Below are 27,930 nucleotides of genomic sequence, written 5' to 3' on the forward strand. Positions count from 1 at the left end.
CTTCTCCCTTCTTCTACCCTCCCTGGCTTATTTGGCTGTTCTCAAAATGACTCCACTAAAATGTGACAGGAATATCATGGTTTAGCCAGCAGGAGAAATGCTGCCTCTCACTGCTCCTGGCCAGTAAATGCTGCTGCAAAGGTATTTTTGGTACAGCACAGCATTATTCTCCAAGCCTGGTTTGATGATGTGTTTTTAATTGGTGCAGTTTGCTGTGGTCAAATTGAATTAGCCCCTCTGCTTAAAGGCTTACAAATGCAAGCTCCATGAACATGATGAGGCAGATGAGAAAGGTGCTTAAAGAGAATTTCCTATATGCCTGTTTTTACTGTAGTGAATTTGAAAGCAGCAATGTATAGAAAAACACACAGCAGGTCATCTGCCTACTGTAACAAAATGCAGCAGTGAAGCGTCTGGCCATCTGTTATGTTGTTATGCAGTGCAGATTCATATCAGCTATGTAGTTTTTGTCACAGTGGTGCAGTGACTCACATCTAAGGATAAGGCATGCCACAGGGGAGATGGTCATCATTGGTGTGTGATGTGACAATAATTCATGGCTTACAAGTGGCAAAGGGAGCCCCATTTTTCTTTTTTAGTTGTAAACAGCACAAAATTCTCCCTGAGAGAATGTAAACGCAGAGGTGAATTACCTCCCTCACACTGACTCTCACTTCAAAGTTTTAAGCCTCTGCAGTGTCTTTTCAACTGCCTTGGGTTAGTAGCAATTTCTAGTCTTGCTGTGCTGTTAATACTTGGCTGTATTTGTCTATAAAGAGCTAGTATGACACAACTCTACATTTATTTCAAGGACCGTTCTTATAAATCAGGAGATCAGGAGAAGTCACGCTGAAGAGACAATGAAATCGCTTTTATGTCAATTTCAAAGACAAGGTCAAAATGTAAAACTAGCGGCCAACAGCACAAAAGTGTGTCTTCACCAGTGATGAAGTCAAGTTAAAGACACTGTGAATAGTTTATTATTATTATTAATCTATTACAGTGAACAAAGGATTGCTTAAACATTTTCATATTGAATTTACCAGACATTCAAAGACATTTTGACATTTGCCTCTGATTTGTCTTTATTATATAACAGTTGGAACAAGCTTTTATGTGCTTTTAATTGTGTGTCACCGTGTGCTGCTGTGCTTTGGACTTACTTGAGTCTACAACAAGAACTGCTGAGACAATCAAAACCTGTTGCATACAGCATTTTAAAATATTATCCACTGTCCATAGGACACGGGGATAAAGATTGTTCGACTTTTATCTTTAGCCAGCCAAGTGCTAAACTGATATTGAGAACTGTAAACTAATGATTCTGTGAACTGTTCTCACACTATCCCCTTTAATGCTAATGAACTCAACACCACACCTTGTTTTACAGTGTCATAATATGATATGTATGACAGAGTACAAAGACAGATGCAGTAAAATTGCAAAGACTTCAAATACCTTTCCCATTAGCCTGACTGCAGCAATTACTAATCCCCCTTGGGGCCCACAACTTAATTAAATGTACATGATCTGTTGCAAGGGGGGTCTGACTATTTACAATTATTATAATCATCTACAACATTATCTACAATATTGGTATTAAAATCATCACCTTTGACCTGGAAATAGGGCTGTAGTTTCTAATAAAGCTATTAAAAAATTACATTTCCTCAAGCATAACCACAAACAAGTATATCCTACTGCAGTCAGAAGTAGCTATAGCATCTGACATATTATGTTTGGTTGGAGAAAGCATGAAATTTATTTTCTGTTTGTGACTTTGTTTGGTGTTGACGTGTCTAAAGAGTGGATAACTTTTTAGTCTGGAGAGTTTCCAAGGGAGCCGCTAGAAAGAGGTATTTTTAGTAGCTACCTACTCTGTGAAAAATATGATCCATTGACTTACACTGCATTTACGAAAAAAAAAAAGATAAAAAGCTGGCGAGATACCTAACCTTTTCGTCAGTGTTGCTCAGATATTTAGGAGTCACATTCCAGTTTAAATTTATAACTGAAGCTCATACATTAACTAAATGTTCTGCACTAACTTGGGTTGACTGTCATTTAGTCATTTCTCTTGTTATGAGTTGTGCAGCATTCATCTGTTGGATGTTTGCCATGAAAACAGCTATCAAGGAAATGAATTATCAGTTTATGGAACAGATTTTTCATTGACAGAGTAATAGATGTACTGCACAATATGTTAAAGAATAACTTTCCTTCTATGCCACAGGTGAAACTGATCTGTGGTTGTAATTTAAAGTTGTTGCAATCCATTCATGGTACGGGACTTAGCATGATATAAGTAACTGCAGACACCTAAGCAAATAAATCACAATGTCAGTACATTTAACATGCATTTAAACATAGTTAAAATGCAAGCATCTGATACTGTAGATACAGACTCATAAAACCACAATCTGAATCATGTGGCTTTAGTGTAAACTTGTTGGGAGTGTGACAGTGACCCTGATAATGTCCTGAGCTGTCAGCAACACCTGTAAATGTTTACTTAGATCATTAGGAAAGAATATGTAAAGATTTAAATGAAACTTGGTATTTAACTGTCCCATTAGAGTCCCTCATATTATGACTGGAATTATTTTCTTACCTTCTATTAGATGGAAATATATGCAGGTGTCTAAATGACACATAACCCTAAAACTATGGTTTGAACATTATTATCAAGATCAAAAGGTTATTGTGTCCTATTTCAAAACAGTTAGGAGCTGGACAAAGGTTTCTATTGGAGTACATTCAACTTCATGTGATATATTGAAAAGCCAGATTTAGAATTTCTAAGTGTTTTTATTTTAGTGGTGACATCTGCACAGACTTGCTGAGCATATTCTCTACAAATATTAAAGTATATTGTATGAAGAAAATTGAATTATTTACCCCACTAGCGTAAAAGTGCATCAATCAATAGTTTCAGGAATGATGAATTGACTTGGCTCTGTATGATGATCAATAAGGCAAGCCATATATTGTCTGAAACTGTGAGCAAGCTGCCTGGAATATTGTAGGTTACAGGTATTACTTGGACTGCTCAGTGAATTACAGTGACTCAAATCACAAAACAAATACACAATGTACTGTTGCACTATATCATTTGCATAATTAATTTTGCAGACTGTTCTAGGATTTATTGATTCCTGGAGATACTTGACATGCGTTGATCAGAACTGCTTTAGTGGGTTGTGCAGGGCTAGATGTGGTTTTCTTAGGTGCGGTCGCTGTTCAGGAACACATACTCATTAGAAGTTGTCATGTATTAGCCAATTAGCCTGTCAGTCATTTTCTCTCATTCACCTGCTGTCTCCTGAAACTGTCTGCTAACAGAGGAATCACATGCACAATCTTGTCAAATATGCCCATTTTATTTGTGCTTATTCACTAGCTAACCTCAACTACCTAACTGCTATTCTATCCTATTCCAGTGGTTCTCAAACTTTTCATGTCAAGGACCCCTAAACTGGCACAAATGAACCATAGACCCCAATTTGATAAGATTTTGTCCCAGTGTCCCCCATCTGAAAAAAATGTTTGCTTTTAGGTGTTTTATTACAGAAAGTGTATGAAACGCATGACCAAAATAGTCATAAATTCTGTCATTGTGTAACTTATGGATGTAATTATAGTGAAAATAAATCATTCCCCTTTTTGCTGGGGACCTCCGTAACCCCCTCAAGGACCCCACTTTGGGGACCACTTTTCTGTTCTATTCTGTTCTATTAAATTCTATTCTATTATATTCTATTCACTCAGGCTGCCTAGCAACAGCTCCCAAATCTCGCGTTGGCAGCACAAATCACCACTGCACATTTCAAACTGCGTAGCATCATCAGGGGCATCTTGTGTTGTGCTGGGCAAACAAACCTCAACATGGCAGATGTTGTGACTCTTGACGAAGAGCCAAAGCAAGAGGAATCTACTGCATCCATCAAGTCCGACACCGAAGAGACATCTGAGGAAACGCCCAATGGCGTAAAAACGTGAGTGTAAATGACGCTTTGTTCTGCTCGTGTGTACAGCCGTTAGCACGCTTAGCTAAAATGGAGTCCTCATATGCTAGCTATTGTTAGCCAAGAAGCCTCGTAAACCATGTTGTAAGGACCTTTTTGGTAGTTGATAGGTTTATACCCATCTTGACGCCAGAAATATGCTATTATTTCTCTAACTGGAGTCTCACAATGATGCACTGTAGGTATATAGGTCAACCTTTACGGGCAGCTAGCACAACTGTTAATCTCTAATATTATTATGTTTTGCTAGTGCTAACGCTAACATAAGTCTGAAAGTCAACGCTTGTTAAATTTAGCGCAACCTTTTGGTTACATGAATCAAATAGGCTAGTCTTCATTTAAACGGCGTCCCAGCCAATCTCAGCTCAGGTGTGCATGTTTCATTGTGACAACAACGTGAAGTTAGCTTCAGCTGGCTCCGTTATACTGTACTGTTAGCTAATGAATTAACGCGCTAACGTAGTATTTTCTTTGCCCCTCACACCTGACCAGACGTCAATTTTTATAGCGGGGCAGCTTTTTAAGTCTTTAGATGAGAAGTTATAAACACGAAGACACTAGAGTATGTTAAATACGGATGTACATAGTCTTAATTTCGACATAAACAGTTTATCTGATTTCTGAGTTCACCTTCGTTACAATTAGTTCAGGAAGAGACAGATGCTTTATTAACCCCAAAGGGAAATTATGATGTTACAGCAGCCAACAATGAGGTTAAAGAAACAAAACAAAAAAACCCCCAATACATATTGATACCTGAAGAATCTACACAAAGTATATACATATGATAACAGCAGCATATACAGACAGTACCCAAAATTGTGAAAATATGAATCTGAAATACAACATATGTGATTGACGATGTAATAAATAATAAAATAAAAGTCCAGGTGAGCAGTCTGTCTTCACTGTCAGAGTAGCCCCTTCTCCCGACACAGAGGAGAGTCATTGTACAGCCTGAAAGTAGTTGGTTTTCTCACCATCAGAATCAGAAGTTTTTTGTGTTTGCTTGTCAGAACCACCTTTACGATTACGTTTTTCCTTTACGAACTTACTCTACTACTATAATAAAGTCACATTCTTCACTAAGTGACTTCCCTTTACAGTCAGCTTCCATACTTATCTCAGATACCAGACATGGTATCTGAGACTTAACCATACAAAGTTCTACATAGAAATATAGAAGTTATAATATTTTATTATGCTACTCAACGATCATTTTGAGTAAGTCCTCAAGGAAAGTGGTGTCATTAATGTAATATTCATAGAACTGAATGTACTGAAAGTATAGCCCCACTACTGAAATAAATAATATACAATAGGGCGAGAATACCTGTTATTTTACTTATTTAATAAATTTTTGGACAGGTCTTTTAATGTACAGACTACATTATTTTGAATAAGGCTTTTATCACTTGCTGCTTTGTGCATTTTGTAGGGATGCTGAGGAAACCAAGCCCCCAAAAGAAAAACATGATGCTAAGGAGAAGTCTTCTGGAAGCAGAAGAGGAAACCGCTACCATCCTTACAAAGACAAACATGGTGGAGAAAAGAAGGGTGCTCACAGGAACCGTGTGTTCATCAGCAATATCCCCTATGATATGAAGTGGCAGGCAATTAAAGATCTAATGCGTGAGAAAGGTAATTTCTCCAGTGGTGGGGTTGGTGTTTCCCCCTGTTTCTGAGTCTTCAGGTGAATAGAAGATCTTGACCTCTTTTCCTTTGTTACCAGATGGATCATCCTGCTTCTAGCAGTAGTCACTTAGTTCACACCTTTCTCTGGATGTTCCTAGTTCACATAGTAGGGAAACAGCATAGTGATATTAGGTTATTGGAGTTTTAATCTTTTATTTTTGGATGGGCACTAATTTAGTTTGGGCTGATATGTCTGTGAGAAAAGGAAGATGAACTTAGTTATTTTGTCACTTGTTTTATGGCATTGTCAGCTTCAAAATGTCACCTCAAACCTGTAGTAGAATTGACTGTTGTATGATTTTGTTGCATCTGTTGCAAGGTGAACTTTGATTATATGAATGAAATTATTGTTCTATTCTACTTTCTGAATTATGGGGGTCTCTAGAGGCCTGAAAGGTGAATGGACAGCCTAAAAACTCAACTGCTATGAATGGAATCTGTTGACCAACTGATCAATGTTGAAGTCTTTTGAATTTCCCAGGTTTAATGTAGCTGTGTTTCTCTCTGGCCTTGGCCTTTGGGTGTCTCAGTCACTGCCCAGAAAGGCATGGTGTTGTCTGGTGGGATGTTGGTCTGGGCTGACTGTTGATCATTAATGGGGCATCTCCATCTGTAGCGGCATTGCCAAGGCCGACGGCGACTTGAAGAATTGGTGACTTAAATTCCTTTGTTCTTTTGGTATTTTTCCTTTGTATGTCTCATGTAGTTGGTGAGGTTACATACGTGGAGCTCTTTAAGGATGCAGAAGGAAAGTCAAGGGTAAGTGATGTGGCCAACTTGCTGCACGAGGTTTTAAACGCCCTCAGCAGGCTCTCATTAATCTCTAAGTGCTCTTTTAGGTTCTGATCCTTTGGGTCTTACTATGTTACTGAACTGGAGATACTGTAGGTTGTTTTTAGAGCCTGGTAGATGGCTAATGATTGATATTCATTTGAAAGGGAGATGTCCTGTTGATTTTGGAAAAGTAGCCTAATGAACTCATCCAAGAGTACACTTTTGCTTTTGTTGTTGTCATTTCAATTGGTGTAAAAGTTTGTTTGTTTGGCTATTTTCCAAAGGGAAATGTGGATTGTGTGATTTGTCTATTGATTGACCCTCACATCTCAAAATCTTATGTTACAATTCTGTTATATGGCACAGCTCTCTCTTCAAAGGAACAAAACAGTCTTGTAAGGTCCTCTAGTATTTTTTTTTTTTTTTTATCAATATGGTTTTATTTTAAATACATGCATACTATAGATGTATAGGTGTACCACACATTTTTTTATTGATGTGGTAAAACTAGTTAATTCTAAACGATGTACTTAATACGTTTATTAATGCTTTTTTTTTTAACTATCTTGATATTAATGACCAGTTCAAAACATTAAAATGTTTCAGTTAAATTAAATGAAAATGCATTAAGTGCCTGATAATTCCAAATGTTTGCACCTAAGATTTTCTAAATGATACATTCTTCTTACTATTATTTAAAAACTATAGATTATCCAATGTTGTTTTGAATAATGATTGAGACTAAGCTGTCATTGGCCTTTAAATCTGGTTTGCAATACACTTGAACACAACCATAAACCTACTGGCTCAAGCCAGTGGACAAAATATGGCCAACATGCACTATAGAAAATACTAGAAGCATGTACATACATTAAATTTACAATGTTCATGTACTTTGTCTTGATTTTAACTGTATCTTGTCTACTCTCCTTGCTTTGGATATGTGTGCTACCTGGACTCCCATGATACCCTTGGTTAGGGTTGTGGGTAAGAAGTTTAAATTCATTTTCAAACATAAATGTTCTTTTAGTAATCTCAAACTTACATGGACTCATCGGATGCGTCTGTCCCTGATTCAACAGTGTGGTGGAGTTCAAAGATGAAGAGTTTGTGAAGAAGGCAATAGAAACTATGAATAAGCATGACCTGAATGGAAGACCCCTCAACATCAAGGAGGTGAGGGCAAATTGCTATATATGAATACAGCAAAATTGACTTATTAATATTATTAACAGAACTACGTATTTTGGCATCATTTTTTGCACCTCATTTTTCTCGTAGCAGCTAGATTGTGTTTTTTTTTTTTTCAGCGTTATTGTCTTACTCTTATTGTGGTGTGTAATTCTAAAATTAACGAAATGAATAAAATAAGCCTAAGCTAAACGATGTGAATCTGCATGTTACTTTAAACCAAAATACCTCCCTTTCACAGATGCCTACACTGTAATTGCAGTGTACAGTTGTTTACTGTTGGTTGCACAGCACCTACTTGACAGCTTCCCTGTGATGATCTTAATTTGACATTTGCGATATCTGAAATGAGACGTAAACTGTAATATTTTTGTTATTCAAGGACCCTGATGGGGAACATGCCCGGCGTGTACTGCAGCGGATGGGAGGAGGACAACAGGGAGGTCGCGGGCAGGACATGGGGCCTGGTGGGATGAACATCCCACCCTCCATTGCCAACAACCCCAACATCCCACCTGAGGTCATCCATGCACTGCAAGCCGGACGACTGGGCAACACAGTGTTTGTGGCCAATGTGAGGACATAGTAATAAACTATTCCCAAATCTAGCTAGTGATGATTGATAATCATTATTTTAATGATTATTAAACATGGTGGTGTTTTTTCCTTTTGTTTTACAGCTTGATTTCAAGGTGGGCTGGAAGAAGTTAAAGGAGGTGTTTGGCATGGCAGGGGTGGTGAAACGAGCAGATGTGAAGGAGGATAAGGATGGCAAGAGCCGCGGGATGGGAACAGTGACTTTTGAGCAGTCACTGGAGGCTGTGCAGGCCATATGTATCCTTGGCACTAAAATAGAAATAAAACAAAAAGCACACAGCAATGCATTACAGTTTTACAGTGACTTTCTTCTTGACTCTGGACTCAGCCATGTTCAACGGGCAGATGCTCTTCGACAGACAGATGCACGTAAAAATGGTATGTTATTTTTAGTTACGTCACTGTGCTGAAGTTGTACAGGCGTTGTGAAAATGTGTTTTTACATTTGTTATCGCTGCTTTACAGGATGAGAAATCTCTTCCCCCTGATGATTTCCGTCAAGTAGAAAAAACACCCCAGTTACCACGTGAGTACCCTGTTATCCCTCTGTCAGCTGTTAATATCAAACTCATATCTGTAGTAATGAGCTCAGTGAATTGAGTATAGCACTAACATTGTCAAAGTCAGAGATATGATGCCCACTGAGAACAAATGGCATATGTTAATAAAATTGCAAAGATTTTTTGCTGGAACAGTAAAGATGAAGTGGCTTCCATCTTTTTTACTACCAGCAGGATATGTGCTGCTTCACACATAAAGGCAACCAGAACAGACATTATAAAATAAGAAGTGGTTGCTGCAGCAGTTCAGCAGGAGATGGGGTATCTCAAAACTTAGATGGTGATGAATTGCTTCTCATGTGTTTAAAGAGCTGATTAGTTTCATTCTTTCATAACCTGCAGCATGTTCGTTCCTTTATTTGTAACTTTTCCAAAATGTACGCTTGTTTTATTCTTTGCAAACATTACTAAGGTGAAAAGTGGAGGTTCTTGAATTGAAATACCAGTCAATTTGTTTGAGTTGTAGCAGGCACCAATGTTATGGTTTTCTTGCATATTTATGGAATGGATGTTGCACTGAAAGTAAAGACTCACAACAAACAAATAAGATGCAGAAATATTACACTAAATGAACAACATGACATATGGGTTAATGTGTCTTTTTACCCTTAAAGTTAAGTATGCTTTGTGCAGTACGAACCGTGAGGGTTGGTGCATTACAGATGCAGTAAAGGGCCATGTAAAGATATGTCTCGACACATTTATTGTTTCACTAAAAGACTGTCTTCATTGCACAACATTCTCAATGAGAATGTTACTGTCATGAATGTCGTTCCACTTAGCTATTGCTGCTAGTATTTTAATTACATATCATAAACTCTTCACCTTTTTTTTTTTTTCTTGTGTAGGTGGTCTAGGTGGTATTGGCATGGGACTGGGACCAGGAGGGCAGCCTATAAACGCTAACCGTCTGAACAGTGGAGGAAGTGTGGGCTCCATGGGGCCTGGAGGTCAGTTACCTTGTAGTTATTTTTAGTTATGTTGGATAGGATCTGCTCACACATGCTACAGACAGTACATCACATACTGTCTTGCAAACCTGTCTTTAGAGGCAAATGTTTCTCAGAAAGAAATCAGATACATTTCCACTAGCTGGTCAACACATTAGCACCACAACACAGCATGAAGCAACAACTGAACACCATTTATACGCATTTCACACAGTTAATGTGTGAACCATATGGCTGTTAAGTCTTGGCTTACATTTACATGGGTCATCTTTTGACCCTGCAGCTGTCTCAATATGGGTTAAAGAGATAAGAAAAGCAGAGGTGATATTACTGGAAACACTGAATGTCTACACTGTTCAGGATGTAAATGACATCGTCCCTGAAGTCACCTGTCTACAGTGTTTCATCATCAGGCTACATACAGTATCTTTCAATGGATATGTCGCCATTATATATACACTCACTGGCCGCTTCATTAGGTACACCTGTGCAATCCAATACAACAGCTCTGCTATACATTTTACATTTACAAAGCTTACACATTTTCTGTTTTTGTTGACATTTTCAGAAAGGTGATAATTCTACTTAATGTTTGTTATTGAGGTCGTAGTGGGTGGTGGTGGTGTAATGGGGTGCGTATATTGAATGGTGTTCCTAATATTTTGTCCACTCTATTAACATAGGTATGGATGTTCCAGGTTATGGTGGAATGAACAGACTTGGAGCAGGTTAGGTCTCTTTAATGTTTTTTTTTCTGTGAATTATTGGTGTGGCGGGACCTTTGTGTGTTCTCTCCTTCCCTCAACAGAAAGTAATGATTAAACTTGGTGTTGCTTTCGACAGGAATGAGTGGCGGAGGAGGCTTTGGGGGCATGGATAGCATGGGCAACATGGGTGGCTTTGGAGGGAGAGACATGGCACCAGTTGGCAGGATGGGAGGTAAGAAAGTGTACTCACTCCTAGTGCGCTGAGATGAGGTTCAGTTCTTTAATCTTATACTGTAAAAAAACGTCTGAGGTTGCATTTTATTTCTCTATTCAGATATGTACCGGTCAGGAATGGGTGGAATGGATCGCGATTTTGGCCACAGTGACATGCCCATGAATCGAGGAGGATTTGGGGATTCATTTGGAGGAATGGGTAAGCCATACTCTGACTTCAAACAACTCTGAATTCCATACATACTTTAACATAAGACACAGTGGAGGTTACGCACGTTCCTCTCTGTAGTTTGGTGTCGAGTTTGTGGTTTAGGGATTGCTTTTTGTAACGCGTGCTGTTTTTTGTTTATGGGCTGTTTCTGTTGTGACATTGTTGTGTCATGGTCTGACATAACTTACATTCTTTTCTTCAGGTGGTGGTTTCGGAGGAGGCATGGGGCACATGGGGACTGGATTAGGTACATGAGCTATTCCTTCTACAGGTTTTCTGATTGAATCCAGTATCAGTTATATGTCATATTATCTTCCCCTTTAAATACACACTAGCTGTTAAAGTTTTTGCAAGCTACAGTTTTCTCTCTTGATGAGCAGCATTTTGTAGCCACCTTGCAAGGTAAGACGGTGATAGACAGATGGTTCATCCAATTATCTGCCAAGTATTTTTTGAAAGTGCGTGCCCTTTTCCAAACAGTTTCCAAGGACGTCTTCTCAAATGGTTCTGTGTAACCAACCATCTGGCGCATCAGGTTAATTTCAGCCTGGTCCCATGTAAATTCCTAGATTGGAGGTCTTGTCCTCAGAATTACTGCCAGTATACAAGAAAACTGCTGAAATTCCCATGTTTTTAGAGACCGGCAGTTATTTAATATGTATGAACATTAGTTTCATTGTTAGTTTTGAAATACTGTTAATAATATTGTCTTGTGATTATTATGTCAGCAGCATTATGTATAATACTGCATTATCTTGGACACATCCAGTTGTACACATTGTACAAAATGGAAAAAGAATGTCAGTGTTCACAAGATAATTCACGTCATTTCTGTTGACTTTTCCTCGTTGAGTTGGTTTAATGACTGAGAATACAAACTGGAACAAAGCATGCTTCTCCTGCACAAACAATGTCACAGTGACATTGAACTCTTGACACCTGATGTTTTGCTCTGGTGAAATACTGATACTGGCACGAATGGGAGAGTTTTACAGTGTGTATACACACTTAAGTGACTCATCATTGGACTAATTAAGTGACAGCTGTCAGCATAAATGTAGCCAGTTCTTTACAGCTCTTTTGATATCAGGAGAAAAGTATTGTCTTAAAATCTTATTGATATTAATCATCCTGATCAGTCTGTGCAGGGCTAGAGCAGTGTTGGGACCTCCTTATAGTAAGTACCCTGTTACATTTACTCATTTTGTGTCTGTGTTAATTGCAGGTGGTGGAATGGGAAATATGTCGATGGACCGGATGGGTTCCAGCTTTGACCGTATGGGCATGTCAGGGATGGACATGAACCGTGGCTTTGGAGGCTACGGAGGTGGGGGACCGAGCCACATGGGTGGAGGCATGTCTGACAGAGGCTCTGGGTCCAAAGCAGGCTGTCAGATCTTTGTGCGAAATGTAAGTGTGAGTTAGATATTGGATTCAAGTGGCAACTTTGCTAGAATAGAGAATTTGTGTGTTTAAATAGGATTAAAGCCATCTCTGTGACCTGCCAAAAACTGATTTAGTCATTCATTGATGAATAAATCTTCTTTCTGCATCGATGCCTTCCTACTGATTGAGGTTTTAATGGGGCACAATCAATGCTTGCCATGCATTCATATACATTGTAATGATGCTATAAATAAGTAGTTGATGATTGGTAGGGTTTTAACAGTTGGAGGATTTTTTCCCTTTGAGTCCATCTGTTTATGATGAATTTGTTCCATATGCTTTATTGATGCATTCGTTTTTGATTTGAATATTTCTCTCCAAGGCTCAAATATCAGATTCATACTTGTACATATTATACTTACTGAAGTATCCATTTCTGTGTTGCAGTTGTCCTACGATCTTACATGGCAGAAGCTGAAAGAGAAGTTCAGTCACTGCGGTACGTCTTTTTCTCTGTATTAATTAATTTTTTACGACTGATGCATCAGCAGAACTCTAAGATTACATACCACACACTCTTCAAATATTAGACGTCCTCTTATGTTGACACATTGATTGGAAGTTAAACAAGGATGCCAAAATTTCAGGTTTAAAATGTATCTACACTGTGAAACATTGTGATTTCAGAATTCATTAATTGCTCGTTCATGTTAACTGCAGGTCAGGTAATGTTCGCAGAGATCAAGATGGAGAACGGAAAGTCAAAGGGCTGTGGAACGGTGAGATTCGACTCGCCAGAGAGCGCTGAGAAAGCCTGTAGGATGATGAATGGAACCAAGATCAACGGCCGAGAGGTGGATGTCCGCATTGATCGTAACGCCTAGATCTTTTGTAGAAGTCAAGCTAACACACTTTCACATTCAGCCCTCTTGCCAATGATCTTTTGTTTTGTTTTAAAAACACTATTACTTCATATCTCCATGTGTCCACTGTTTCATATTTTTTGTTTATATATACTACATAGCTCTTTTATCTTTGTTTTGTAAACCCTTTTTAATTTGTCAGGCAGTTTATTTGAACAAATAAACTTTTTAATTTTTAAACCTGGTGGTTGTAAAATCTCCTTAGATCAAAGTCCCAAAGCTGTTCTTCATAGTGTGTAAAATGAACCAGAGCTGTTGATCCATTACACATTATTGCTTAACACTGCCATATAGTGGCCTCTTGGAAGTGGTGAAATTCTGCATTAAGCACAAAGGCAGCAGCTGGAAAAGAGTGAGAACTGAATGGACATGAATTTTATCAGGCATAGTCTCCAACTCTAACGACAGCAAGCTATTTAAATTTCCAGTGCTCCAGGACCAGTAGTAGTTTTTGTTAAAGTTGGATAGGATCACCACTTTTTGATGATACTGGCATTGTAACAAATCTCAGTACACATTAGTGAAGTGTGTGATGTCCATGTAAGCTTTGCAGAGTTGCTAGCTGATTAAAAACAAGTAATTCTATTTCTACTTTTTAGGTAAGAGTAGACAAGTGGAAAGTTTTGTGTTTTTTTTTACTACTTATGGCTTTTTCCGCCGTCGCCTTTGCAGGCAATAAGGACTTGCCCATAAAACCTTATCAGAGTTGTGAAGATGATGCTCTTTTTGTTGTTGTGACTTACTGGCCTGCTTAGAAGGAAAGACAAGGTGAAATGAGTTCAATGGACACCTTTATTACTTCAATCCGGTCAGTTGTTCACTCCTATGACAACACATTCTCTGTTTATGTGCCTTTAGTAGGACATGTCAGAATTTAATGGATAATGGGTCTTCATTGTGTAACAATCCAGGTCATAGGCTTGATAGGTATACACAAGAGTATCAAGATCTTTGGCACATCTGCACCTTTTGTGAAAAATATATTATAATAGAGATTATCTTCCTCCTGAGATGTGACCAGCACGTCTTCTGTGGCACAATATCTTTAAATGTGTGTTGGAGTGGGCTCATGCTTCCTTGTCTTGACATTTGAAGATCTTACAGACTTAACATTTTTTCTTGTGTTTTTGGACTGTTAAGAGTCTCAGTAAATATGGCTTTGGTCCTGGGAAGGTCAGATCTCAGTCACTGCACAGTCTTATGGGATTATTGCCAATAATCCCCAGCTCATACAGGATGGACAGAGTGGCAAAGAGGATGTAGCAGATGAGGGAAACAATTCCCAGCTTCCAGTCCAATTTCCACCCGTTCACATGAACGGCGACAAAAAGGAAGACGATTGAAAGGAGGAGTGTGGAGGAAATGAAGAACAGTCCAGTGCTGTTGACCTCTACAGGGTTGTTGGTGTCCACAAATGCAGTCTTGATGAACCAAGGCAGGCCGAGACAGAGCATGTCGAATACATTTGAACCCACAATGTTGGACATCGCCATGTCAGCTTTCCCTGTTCAGCAGAGAAAATGATAAGTTTGGTTTTAAGTCTCTGCACATGCCCAGAATTTGGGTATTAAAGTTACATTTGTTACTGTCATTTTCAAAATGCCAGATGGGAATCTGAGTTAGAAAACTGAATAAGTAGTCAATGGTTATCACTTTAATGTGTTTCAAGAAGAGACTCCAATACTTCAACAGCAAAGCTCTGATTAAAAACTTCCATTTTAGGCAGTTACCAGATTCAAATATAATTGTGAGAATCAATCAGGAGTGTTGCTCATAACGAAGTACTTAAAGAAGTTTTCCTCAATAGTGGTGAAGTAAAGGATTGTAATGTAACATTTTCATATTTTTTTTGTTATGGGGGTCCTCAAACTACTATAACCAGGAACATTGTGAACTGTAGCTGATAAAACACGACACTGATGTTACCTTCTCTGGCCACCATCACACTGGCTATGGTGTCAGGTATACTGGTTCCAGCAGCCATCAGAGTGAGTCCCATTATTGTTTCAGGAATGTCAAGTGTCTCACCTATATTAACATAACACCAACAAAGGTCAGACTCCTCCAACATCATCAGGCCACAAAGAGAACAACCGCTGATCTTAACTGTGGCTATAGGGTTAATAAATTGTCACTGGAGGCAGGGCTGTAGTCAGGATTTTAGAAATACTGACGTAATAAAACCCCATTCACCCAGAAGAGCCCCACCCACAGTCTTAAGCTCAACTAGGACCCAAATATTAACCCGCTGTTTTGAACCAACACTTGAAATGAATCCTCATCCTCCCTGTAGACTTTCAGGAGACCTCTGAATCATGCAGTATGATGTTACTGAGTTATCACTGAGCAGAACAGAGCCACAGGGAAACCTAATCAATCACATACTGAATGTTTGCGTTGTATCTGCTCAACCTCACGTCTGCTCACATCTGCTCTTTCATAAGACTAAACTCTCCCTCCATCTGAGCCTATGTTATGACTTTGGAATAATAATCTCATTATACTTCAGTAGACCTACCACTGTCACATGATGAAGCTGCCCTTTTAGCCTGATCTTAGGTCAGCTTTATAGTTTACATCTCAGTTGTACATGGGGATGAAGCTGTTCTTGGACCTGTGCCTGTGGGTAGTTCTGCATATACACCCAGAGCTCACATGACTGTGTTTCCTTAGGGGTGAAGCAGGCTGTAATCCTGCTGTGGCTGGTTAGGCACATGGCCCACTGGAGCTACAATAACCCCCCTCTTAACTTTCCAGGACAATGGCATCTCAGGAATTAGCCAGCAGACCAACATGTGATTCTACTCTGCAAATCACACATTTTTCTCACAAGTTTCAAACACTTGTGATCCACAAAGGCTCCATACCTCAGTGAGTTGACAGGCTGATCTACACCTGCTGATCACTTAAAAGACTTAAGGAAATATATAGACTTTTACAAAAACTCATCACTGAAATGCTTAGCTAAACAATGCTTACCGACAACAGTGACCATCCACACCAGCAGGTATGTGAAACCTGAGATCCAGACAGCTGACATGAAGAAGGTTATCATGAACCACTTCTTCCAGAACCTTCTTCTGCAGTCAGGGATGGTCAGAAAAAGCAGAACGATGATGGGTAGAGACAAAACCCAGAGGATCCTTTTCAAGTCGCTCTCCGGCACAGCAAACACACTTTTACGCTCTGGGGTGCAGGCAGACAAACAGGTTATGAGTAGGGTCCTATCATATTGTCAGGGGGTCATAAAAGTCAAGCGTGTGTGTGTCAACAGCTGGACACATCAGGTTGAAAATGCTGAAAAACTGAGTGCATAGTCGCTGCGAGGTGCATCTCACCTTCAGGAATCTCATTGAGGCCATGCAGGCTGAGTGAGAGATGAGAGTATCCGGAGTCGTCCTGGAAGATCCCACTGTCTGTTCTGGAGCGACTGTGGACTCGTAGACTTGTGTCGTCATTCCAGCCCATCAGTGGCTGCGTCTCAGTCTTCTCCCCAGACCCTCTGCCCAGACAGGTGCAGCAAGGACTCACCTTCCTCAGGACAAACTCGCTGATGCGAAGGTCAAAGCACAGAACCACAATGTAGACACCGTAGACCAGCAACAGACTGGCAGCGTCATACCTGTAAACAAGACATACATGTATGAATGACTTTGAGGAGTGTTGTATGTCTAACAAGGTGATTTTTAAAAATCAATATATTCAGACAAAATGATTTCTCTTTCTTCTTTTATTAAACCAAACATGTTCTACTTTTTGGTGTTGTTAACCAATTTGTTTGTTGTGCATTTATTACAGTTCAATTAGATCTCTTTTTTACTTTAAAGCAAAATATCTAGTTTAGCTTTTACAAAACTCTATATCTTGATCATAATAAAACATTACTCTTTAGCTAACAGTGTGTCTTATTTTGCTCTCACCAAAATTATGTTGATCCGGTACACGTGGAAGCGTGTCATAAACACTGATTTGCTTGTTATGATATGATATGGTATTATTGCACTGTATTATACTGTCAGTGCAATAAATGTCTGTGAGTCACAGCACTGTACCACACAGTTCTTTCATTACCTCTGATCTATTTTTATGCTGTTTTGTTGTCCATAGTCACAAGATGCAATAAACAGCTGTATTCAACTTTGTCTTTTACAACCACTTTTACAGGTAAGTCATATTCAGTCACAGCCCACACTCACCAGTACACCTTGTTATCAGATATTATAGCAATAACAGCAGCAACACTGATACCATATGCCAGGCAGTCCCTGAACAGAGGCCAACAGGTGAGACGCCCTGCCTAATGAAGGAAACAAAATAAATGGTTTACAGCATATAAACACAATATAAACAAGGATTCTTCCGCTTTGACCCAGTAAATAAAACACTGTAAACAAGGATTCTTCTGCTTTGACCTAGTAAATAAAACACTGTAACAAGGATTCTTCTGCTTTGACCTAGTAAAGGTGCTTCTTTTATTGTATGTACAGGTAGTTTATATGAGTGCAATATGAATGTGTTTGTGTGTGCGTGTCAGAATGTACCATAGAGGCCAAGAGTCCACATGCAGCGCAGATTCCTAAGAGGTTGTAGACTGCTGACCCCACAATGGTGCTGACCCCAATGTCTCCCTTTGTCACAAACACACCTGTCACGGCACACACATTAAAAAAAAAAACACACATCTTAGCACAGTAGACAATGAGACAACTTGGCAGCATTGATGAGGAGGACGAGGAAAGGCCTGGGGAGCAAATAAGGTGTCTAGAGGAAATATGTCCTAATCATAGGCCACATTCTCTTTCTGTTCCCATCTGGTGTTGGAAGTCACAGTTCATCTGGTTGGGTAAGGAGACAGCGACAGTGATGATGATGCCAGTGTCATCATCAACAATGGTGGTTGTAATTATCATACTAATGCATGATTACCCAGAAAGGCTGTGACCAGTTCAGGTGCAGAACTCCCAGCTGCCATAAATGTTGCTCCTGCTACATCCTGGGTCAGACCCAGACCTGAGAGAGACACAAAAAAAACAGAAAGAACACATGACTATATAAACACAGCATGTACAAGATAACGCACTTGATGATATACTGTACAATCCAACACAAGAACAAACCAAACTAAAGCCTCAAAATCATCAACTGAAAATAATTAAAGCTTTGTCTATACTGTGTCTATTGTATGAGACTGCATTGTATTTTATTTATTCACCCCCACTCAGTTTATTAGTTAAGTTTATGTAGTATAACTACTGATAGAGGTAGCCTGCACACATCCTCATCTAAAGCAACAATAGAAACACAGAGTAGAATGGTAGAAACAACCCATCCACACCCTGGTGAAAGGTATTTTCCAGGAATTCAATTTTTTATTGAACATACAATATAGTAAATGATAACTATAAATTTACAAAATCTGTCTACATATTATTACTGTCTATCTGCCTACTGCATCTGTAAAGCAGAGCTGCAACGATTAGTCTATTCATTGGTTGTCTGAAAACTAATCAGCAACTATTTTGATAATTGAATTATCGTTTTAATAATTTTTTTAAGCTTAACTGCTTAAAATTTGCTGGTTGCAGCCTCTTGAGTGTGAGGATTTAAAGCTTTTCTATGTCACACATGATGTCACCATGAACTCGAAGAAATGATAACAGAGTTTTTTCACAATTTTCTGACATTTTATACACCAAATAATTAATAGATTAATCAACAAAATAATGGTCAGATTAATCAATAATGGAAATAATCATTAGTCGCAGGCCTACTGTAAAACATAAACTAAGTCTGGAAAAATATCCCTTATTAAAACAGCTACAGCCTAGACTAATAGTTGTTATAATGGAATATACATATAAAACTATTAAGGATTTAATACAAGTTATAGGCTAAATCCTATTATGCCAATTTACATTACAGTTATAGTTTATGTAATGATGCATTGACCCTTCCCCACAATCCCTTAAAACACACACACACAGACATCAAATAGCCTATATTTCATGTCACTTACGATCACTGATCACCTCTAAGGATGGCAGAAAGTAATCATCGCAGACTATTGCGACAGCCAAAAGCATGTAGAAAATAAGCATAAAATAAATGACAAGCCCTCCATCCTTTCTCTCCTGCACCGTGAAGAAGCCGTCAGGAAACTCAGAGGACTGCGGTAAGATGCATTCTGTCTCATTCTCTGAAACAGCAGGACACACATATTGCTCAGTGCTCATCAATGACAAACACCTGTCATCCCAAACAACCAGCCTACTGTATTGTTAAAACTCTTACATGGCAGTTACATGGTATTTCATGCCAATAAGACATGAGAATTAGTGGAGCAAAACACTGTCACAGTTGCTGAGCCACAATTGATTACCCACACTTTGTAAAGCACAAAAATGAGCCGTGACATGTATAATTACACATTGAATAGGTTATACAATTACACTTACAATCTGTAGAAATATATAGGGTTTAAAAATGCTTTAAATAGACTTAATTATCACAAACACAGACAAATGTTCTTACCGAGAGCCCGACGCACCCTGACAAAGTGGGTTTCCTGAGCTGTTTTTGCTGTGAATGATACAAGATGGACCGTGCAATATAAAAATAGTACAAATCCCAGGAAGTAAGGAATAAAATCTTTTCTTTTCTTTTTCTGCAGAGCTGTAACCTTATTCATGGTGAGTCACACACAAAAAAGAGATAAATTAGGAATTATTCTAAGGAGTCATAGGCAAGCATGCAAAGATTAAATGTGGCTTGAAGCTGTGTGTTAGCGCTGCATCTAACACTACACTACAACTACAAGCTGCAAAGAGAGAGATTATTGGGGGGGAGAAAGCATCTTTTAAGGCCTGGTGTTACCATGAATGGGGGATCACGAGTTGTGAGTCATTCCGGTCGACTTGAGCACACTCCTGTTTGAGGCGCCTCAGGGATGTAATGCAGGATAAACCCACCTTAACACGATCCAACCACAGCTTTAAATGTGGAAAATTTGCCTTTTCTTTTCTTTTCTTTTTTCAGAAACCTAGCCTAACTAACACCAATTGACATGCATGTAAAAGTTAAGCTTTCGAATAAGTAGATACGTCATTTACAGACCTGCAGCTATGTAAGATACTTTGATTGATTGATCATACCCCCAACAGGAGGGAGATCATAATTCACAACATGTCATTCACAACTGGTTGTTTCAGTATGAACGCAGGAGTTCAGGAGTTAGTTAACTAAGCCAATATGTATATATATTTTAACAGTGTTGGTATATTGAAATGTTTTTTGCAAATCTTTTTGGAAATATGCAAAGAAAGAAACTGAGGAAACATGAAAACAAAGCATGTGGCAAAATAATCTCAAATCAAAGACCCACTTACTTGCTTTTTACGAGCTTTCACACGGATATCACAGTCTTCATCATCAAATCAATATCAATACCGGTATATTGATCCTCTACATACAATTATTACAGCTATTCAGATATGGGCAAATGATTTCGCTGTAGTGTAAACTATATAACACAGTCTGGTTACACCACCTACAGGTAGACGGGTGTCTGTGTTGTTTTTGTTTGTAGGGACTGATGGGGGGTCGAACTTGTTTAGACATGCCTCAACTCTTCGGTCGTGTCTAGATGGTAACCTTAATAAATCGCGAAATTATCGCGAGATTTGTAGGCGTTGTTCCTTCATTATGCGCGATATTTGTCATTGTACAAACAAAATAATTATGTTTTATGGTGTGACAACGCTGTGGTTAAGGTCTGGCTGGGACAAGCTGGCACAAAAACCACTTGGTTAGGAAATGATCATGGTTTGGGTTAAAATAATCACTCTCGCGAGATTTATCGCAAATCCGGGGTTACCATCCAGACACGACCCAAGTTTTCTCAAAGTCCCCAGTCCGGTGAACCGCACGTGCGCTCTCTGTGCACACTTCAAGCCATCCACGCGCTCAAGAAACATTAAATTTACTGTCAGTCAATTATCTGCAGATAAGGACCCACAAAACAAGTAAGTTGATTTATTTATTGTGTTAATGATGAGAACTGTATGTGCTGATAACTAACAGGTAATATAAATGCAAAACACTTGATAAGATTTTTTGAAGGGTACCACTCAGGGGGATATTCTCAAAAGCCTACCTGGCACATTCTCCAAATTAGCTGCTTCTCTTGTTATGATGGATGACAGTAATTCAGGACAATATTTTACTGTCAAGTAAGACAACATTAAGTAAATGGCGCCCCTGTGTGGTATAATTAGTTTAGACACTGGTTAATGCGAAGCTTTGCATGACCATCCTGTATGTTGTGGAGACCCAAAGCGTTTAAAAGGAAACAAAACATCATGAAATAAATAATCACGCAAATACGCAGGCAAATACGTTGTGTAATATAACAAAACAGTTGTGAAATAAGCCAGTACATTTTCAAAATTCAGCTTAAATGCATGAAATGTTATTTCCTCATGCTTTTTTTTCACAATAACAGGGTTTATTGCAGGTATTTTTTGTTTAATTCCAGCTGTTTTTATTTCCTGAGTTCAAAGTCTGTTTTCATATCACAATGTCATTTTTCTCAATTGCCATTTTATTTCATAATGCTGCTCTCAGTTTCATCGCAAAGTGGAAAAATGACATAATATTTTAGCTGATTTTTAAAATTTGTCGGATTATTTTGCATTTCATGGTTGTACTATACTATATATTTTTTCTGTATTCATTCATATAAGTTTATTCCTTTCAAAATAATGTCTTATTTATTTATTTACAGCAAACATTCTTGCTAATTATAGAATTTGGCTACAGTTTTCTGTTATGTTATTTTTAAAAAATGCAAGTTATCACCACACAGGCATACTATGTGTAATACAGAACTGCAATGATTAGTCTATAGACAGAAAATGAATTGCCAACTAATTGATTAATTGGTTTGAATCATTAAGAAAAAGTTCTGTGATTCCAGCCTCTCAAATGCGAAAATTTCCTGGTTCACTCAGTCTCCTATGATAGTAAACTGAATATCTATCAGTATCAGTATCAGTATATCCCCCATTCATTTAACTACCACAGGGTAGTTGAATTAATATTGGACCAGTTTCTAAGTTCGTAGGGAAGGTTGAAGATAAGTAAAGGACTCAATCAGTATCTGGAGTCCGAGGGCAGGTGCAGAGAGAGGGAGAGAGAGCTGTACAGTATCTTCTTTTATGATCTATTCTCCTGTTTTTAACATCAATCATGAATTATGATTACATATTTTAACCATTTTAACATTTTAGAAATAACATTTCGCATATTGAATTTTAACCATGAACTGAGGTACAGTACACATTATTAATTTCTTACACACCTCATGTTTTTATAATAGCAGTAACATTTACTTCTATATTATCTTCTTATGCACAAATAAAATTGTTTATCACACTAGCAGTATGAAACTAGAACTAATATGCAGTTATACACATAATGCCATCATGACTCAGCGCAAAAGTACTCAATTGGCAAAATAGAATAAATGTGCTACATTTTACATAACAAATTTTTCATTCATAGTAAACACCACAGAAATTTCCCTTTAACTTAAGGTCAACACTGTAATATCTCACAGCAGTAAAATATAATACATGTAGCTCACACATTTCTCCATAGAACACACACACCTGCAGTACCACATGTCGACTGTCTCATGCTGAAGAGTGCAAGAGTTAGCTATGGTAGCTCAGCTGAAAAATTGACTCACCATGACTAATGAGAATAGTTATAACTCACAGCACGCAGGTCACTGGATTGGTCATTCGGTCCCTCCACTTGTCTGCTGGTTTTACATAACATTTATTAACTTTTTAATAGTGCTGCAACTAATGATTATTTTAATCATTGATTAATCTGTCGATTATTTTCTTGATTAATTGATTGGTTGTTTGGTTCATAAAATGTCAGGAAATAGTAAAAAAATGTGTTATCACTGTATCTCAGTGCCCAAAGTGGCGTCTTCAAATGTCTTGTTTTGTCCACAATCCAAACATATGCAGTTTACTGTCATAGAAGACTAAAGGAACTGGAAAATATTCACATTTGAGAAGCTGGATCAGAGAATTTGTACATTCTTTTCTTAAAAATGACTCAAAAGGATTAATCAATCATCAAAATAGTTGGAAATTAATTTAATATTCGCCAACTAATCAATTAATCGTCTAATCATTGCAGCTCTACTTTTTTAATATCCACAGAGTCTCTCACTCCCTCCACACTCTTCCTTACTGCCAAGTGTGGGGGGAGGGGGGGGGGACTTATTGTTTTTCCTCCAACAGGAACCTTTGCTACACTATCTAACCAATGATAACTAATGCAAACAAAATCAGTCTGGATCAGATGGATTAACCTTAAATATAGGATAAAAGTGATATATAAAATATATCACTTTAGCCATTTAAGGGAGCCCTCTGTCTGTGAAAAAAACAAACAAAAGCACCACCCCACTGTGGCCCCCTGGTGGTTAAGGGTCCCATTGCAGTTGCTTCTAATGCAAATAGGCAAAAACGGCCCTGGTATGGAAATTAGAGGTTGGGCTCACCTTGGGCTTTGGGAAACAGGGATCTTTATTTATCACCATTTTCTGACATTTTATATTATATATATTTTATATACTAATCGATGAATTGAGAAAAAGATCGGTAGTTACAGCCCTAGAATAATACTACCAACATTCTTCATCAACATATTTATTTTTCAAAATATATTTTATATGAAGTTATCCATGTTCATGATGTACACCTTTCAGCTGTTATTATTGCCAGTGTTTTAGGATTAGATTTTAGATTTTAGAGTAATTTTTTTTCAAATGACTGTTAAAAATAATCCTCACTTAGTGCAGCACTTTGTTATTGCTTCTGCTCAGACCCTTAACCAACCAGTAGATGCCAGTATAGGAGCAGAAAGTCTTAAGTATCTTTGTGATGAAAATAAGATCCCTAAATTCACGCTAACATGGTACGGAGAAAAACGAAATATTGTTCCTCTTTAGTTAATACAATATTAGTGAGTTTCATGCATTTTACTGTGTCCTCTTAGACAAGTATTTCAGTTTCAGGAATCTAAGGGTCATTGCAGCACCATTGTTCCTCTTATCAAGAACTGTGTGCTGCACCCATACTAAGAATAAATACCAGGCTCTCTTTTATTTACAGATTTTTGTTCCACTGAGATAAATTATTTAACAGCACATTCTGCAGAAGCCTGAGTACTGTAGTTTGGAGTGTGTGTGTGTGTGTTTAGAACTAAGGTAAAGTAGCTTGGCAAGAAACCTCTCCATCTCTTTTGTCACTGGAAACCTTTCTGTCTTTGTGTATGTGTGTGTGTGTGTATGTGTGTGTGGGCTTTCACTTGTGTGTAAGAAGATACAATGGAAACTTGACAATGCCCTGTTCCATCTCAGTTGTCACTGGTATGCTTTTAACCTGGAGCCTGTAGCAATCCAAACACAGGAAACTTTTTACCATGTGATTCTGTGTGAATCCTGTGCGATTTAAATAACAAATTTCTAATTTGTCCGTGCATGTCTGTTAAAATGTGAACTGAAAGCAGACTGCATTGTCTTTTAACCACAAAGTAGTGGAGTAATACTTGTGAGTTTGCTTTTTTCACCAGCAGTGATCTCGGTCACAGATATAGGGGAAGGAAACAAGTCAAACGAGAAAAACCAGCTTAGTTGCTTCAGTCATCATTACACAAGGGAACTCAGAAGGACTACTCTTTTTTTGCTGACACATGCACATGAAACTGTCCTTATCATATCTTATCGCGTCTTTCCTTCTCGAATATTGTTCCTTGGCTCTTGAAACAGCACAGGTCTATGTGTTTTGTGCACTTCAACTTGTTGAATACCAACGCTCTGCCCTCTGCGCAGAGTGCTCAGTGTTCAAGGTTCAGGAAGATAACGAGAGGTGAGTGGCTGACGCATAGCTCGTGTTATATTACCAAAGACTGAGATCAGATTACTGTTGACAGCTGGTTGGGTGAAACCATAGCTGTATTCAGATCGCTGTGGCTCAAACAACCAGGAACTGGGTCTAACAAAGGATTTTTAAAGAAGCTAAAGAAGCTAACAGAGTGCCTCCTGTTGTTTTTTTAGAAGAGCGTTACCATGGGTAAGAAGACACAACATGGTCTGTTTCTTTTGCTGTGTTTGTCAGGACTTGTTCACTGTTCAGCAGCGGTGCTATTTTGGACGGCTATGGTGGAAATAAGCTATGTTAACAGCAACAATAAGACTGAGGACCGGTATTGTGAGTGTGGGGTGTATGGCCGTAACTCTCCCCTGGAGAAAGCTTCAGGCATTGTTGCACTTCCAAAGGGAGACCCCAAAGGCTGTGGTCAGGATCCTGTCTACAACCGCAATTCCAGCTCACCAGCCTGGATAGCCCTGGTTAAAAGGGGCAACTGTACTTTCAGTGACAAAATAAATGCTGCCAAACGTCAAGGAGCATCAGGTGTGGTCGTGTATAATGTGGATGGCAGTGGCAACAGCACCACTTTCATGGCACACTCGGATGCAGCTGGTATTGTGGCCATCATGATTGGCAACGTTCAGGGCATGGAGGTTGTCAACTTGGTGAAGAATGGAACAGATGTTCACATGATTATTGATCTAGGCAGCCCTCACGGACCCTGGATGGACAGCTACTGGATTTATTTTCTCTCCATTGCCTTCTTCATTGTGACAGCGGCCTCGATTGCTTACTTTGTGTTTATCTCTGCAAACCGTCTTTACAACCTGCGCATGCAAAGGCGCGATGAGAGAAGGCTGAAATCGGAGGCTAAGAAGGCGATTGGGCGTCTACAAGTGCGCAAACTGAAGACAGGGGATGAGGAAACTACCTCTGACTCCCATTTGTGTGCTGTGTGCATTGATGCCTACAAGCCAGGTGATGTGGTGACAGTGCTAACATGTGATCACATCTTCCATAAAGCCTGTATCGAGCCCTGGTTGCTGGAGAAAAGGACCTGCCCCATGTGTAAGTGCGACATCCTGAAGGCCTTGGGAGTTGAGGAGGAGTCAAAAGAGAATATTCCTGATGAATCACCACCAGAGGTCACTGTGATCACAGTAGCAGGAGGAGAACCCATCTACGATGTCCCGCTGTCTAACCCAGAGAGCCCTGACACAGAGAGACAACAGCATATCTATGAGAACAGGGCCTTCGAGTAAGACTCATAGGCTGCGAGAGAGTGAACAACAGCAACGGGAACTAAACAACATCAAACCAGGACACAGTCAAATTTCCTGTTTGAAATCAATATTTTCTGGGATACAATGATTGAACCACCACAATGGAATCTAATTATGATGTCCTAACAGGAGAAACAATGTCCCTTTTGTAATACAGACTTGTAAATGTTAATGGACTTTGTGTATTTAGCTTAGATGCCATTACATTTTATTTGTGTCCATCTTTGGTGCATGTGTGCAATTATTGGGTGTGTTCATAAAGTTACTCATAAAATAGATTGTTAAGTGAGCAGTAATGGACTGATGCCAGTATCAGTTTACTGTTTTGCATACTGAACACAAACAACACTGGTTATGGAGGAAGTGCTGCAGAGCATATCAGTTTGAAATCGTTGCCAGTTTCCTCAAACAGATAGTCACAGTCCCTCAAAATTAACAATTTCTTTTAAAATTCAGAGCAGAATTTATTATTATTATTACTCCCATAATTAGCAACAATTTGACTTTTGGATTTTATTTCTACTCTTTTTAAATTGGAATATGTTTTTTTTCTCCTTTTAATTGTCAGGTTCCTAGGCTGGGTTTACAAACATACCTTATGAACACACCCCTTACTGGAAATACAGCATGACACACATTGCATTGCGATGAGTAAATAGTATCACCCGAGGGCCTGGGATTCTTTAGACACATGATCCATGGAATTTTTTTTTTTTTTTTATACCACATATGAAGTAAGAGTAGTTAGTTCCTTCATGATGGGTTTGTAGCTACTATTGAGAAATAGGAAGTCCCACAGTAGTAAATATCAATGAAACTGTAGATCATATGACTGCAAAAACTTGTATTTGTTGGATGGGGGAACATTGTCTTTATGTGTTCTGTTTTTTGAAATGATGTATATCTTATAATGAGATGGATTTATCAATCATGGAGTTCTACTTGTTAATATAAAAGCTATACATTAAATATACATATTTCTTTCTTTCTCTAAACAGCTGATTTTCATGTGTATGCACAAATTCTTATTCTCGAGCAGGTCTTCCAGGTTTTTTCTTTGAATTATTTTGAATGGAGTTTATTCAGTCCCTGTGGTCTACCTCTGAACTCTCCCATAGGTAAATTTTGGCACATGTTTAACGATTCTTGCAATTCCTGTGATAAAGTGTGTCCCTTGGTAAATGATAAAGCTATAGAATTGTTTCATTTCTTTGTTTGCTGGTGGGGATATGCTGATAATGGTACTTAATATATTTTTCTATATTGAATCATTTTCACTACTGTGTTACAGATTCCAAGAGTCTTAAATTGTTCTGTAAAAATGAATATTACTTGCTGTATTAAATCACATTGATGCTTATTAGAATGCAATAAATCCCTCAAAATGAGGCCAACTTTATGAGCATATGTGCTTATAAGAATGGTGTTTCTGTCTGTGTG

General features: G+C 38.5%; 3 protein-coding genes across 4 annotated transcripts; 2 read left to right on the forward strand and 1 right to left on the reverse strand.

Annotated features, from left to right (window-relative positions):
- The first annotated feature begins 3,805 nt into the window (after nucleotides 1-3,805).
- On the forward strand, nucleotides 3,806-13,433 carry myef2 (myelin expression factor 2). The gene is made up of 17 exons (XM_067584818.1): nucleotides 3,806-3,995; nucleotides 5,464-5,666; nucleotides 6,427-6,479; nucleotides 7,474-7,481; nucleotides 7,577-7,670; nucleotides 8,068-8,259; nucleotides 8,366-8,519; nucleotides 8,611-8,660; nucleotides 8,748-8,808; nucleotides 9,691-9,792; nucleotides 10,476-10,520; nucleotides 10,636-10,731; nucleotides 10,834-10,932; nucleotides 11,147-11,191; nucleotides 12,170-12,354; nucleotides 12,778-12,829; nucleotides 13,051-13,433. Exons 1-17 carry the CDS (start codon nucleotides 3,886-3,888, stop codon nucleotides 13,212-13,214), a joined length of 1,713 nt encoding a protein of 570 aa, XP_067440919.1. The 5' UTR covers nucleotides 3,806-3,885; the 3' UTR covers nucleotides 13,215-13,433.
- A 594-nt stretch (nucleotides 13,434-14,027) lies between these two features.
- Nucleotides 14,028-20,838, reverse strand: slc24a5 (solute carrier family 24 member 5). 2 transcript variants are annotated; one of them, XM_067584807.1, is made up of 10 exons: nucleotides 20,639-20,838; nucleotides 19,785-19,832; nucleotides 19,270-19,449; nucleotides 18,180-18,263; nucleotides 17,795-17,898; nucleotides 17,450-17,550; nucleotides 16,592-16,875; nucleotides 16,233-16,439; nucleotides 15,180-15,281; nucleotides 14,028-14,757 (listed from the first exon to the last, which is right to left on the reverse strand). In XM_067584807.1, exons 3-10 carry the CDS (start codon nucleotides 19,349-19,351, stop codon nucleotides 14,435-14,437), a joined length of 1,287 nt encoding a protein of 428 aa, XP_067440908.1. In that variant the 5' UTR covers nucleotides 19,352-19,449; nucleotides 19,785-19,832; nucleotides 20,639-20,838; the 3' UTR covers nucleotides 14,028-14,434. The 2 variants fall into 2 exon arrangements, with proteins under 2 accessions (XP_067440908.1, XP_067440900.1); XM_067584799.1 differs by lacking the exon at nucleotides 20,639-20,838 and having other exon boundaries at nucleotides 19,785-20,632.
- Nucleotides 20,839-24,922: 4,084 nt separating this feature from the next.
- On the forward strand, nucleotides 24,923-27,889 carry LOC137179775 (RING finger protein 148-like). Its single transcript, XM_067584726.1, has one exon. The coding sequence runs from the start codon at nucleotides 25,405-25,407 to the stop codon at nucleotides 26,467-26,469; it is 1,065 nt and encodes a 354-aa protein (XP_067440827.1). The 5' UTR covers nucleotides 24,923-25,404; the 3' UTR covers nucleotides 26,470-27,889.
- Nucleotides 27,890-27,930: the final 41 nt, after the last annotated feature.

Source organism: Thunnus thynnus, chromosome 1 (assembly GCF_963924715.1).
Source record: "Thunnus thynnus chromosome 1, fThuThy2.1, whole genome shotgun sequence".
In the NCBI taxonomy this organism is placed as follows: domain Eukaryota; kingdom Metazoa; phylum Chordata; class Actinopteri; order Scombriformes; family Scombridae; genus Thunnus; species Thunnus thynnus.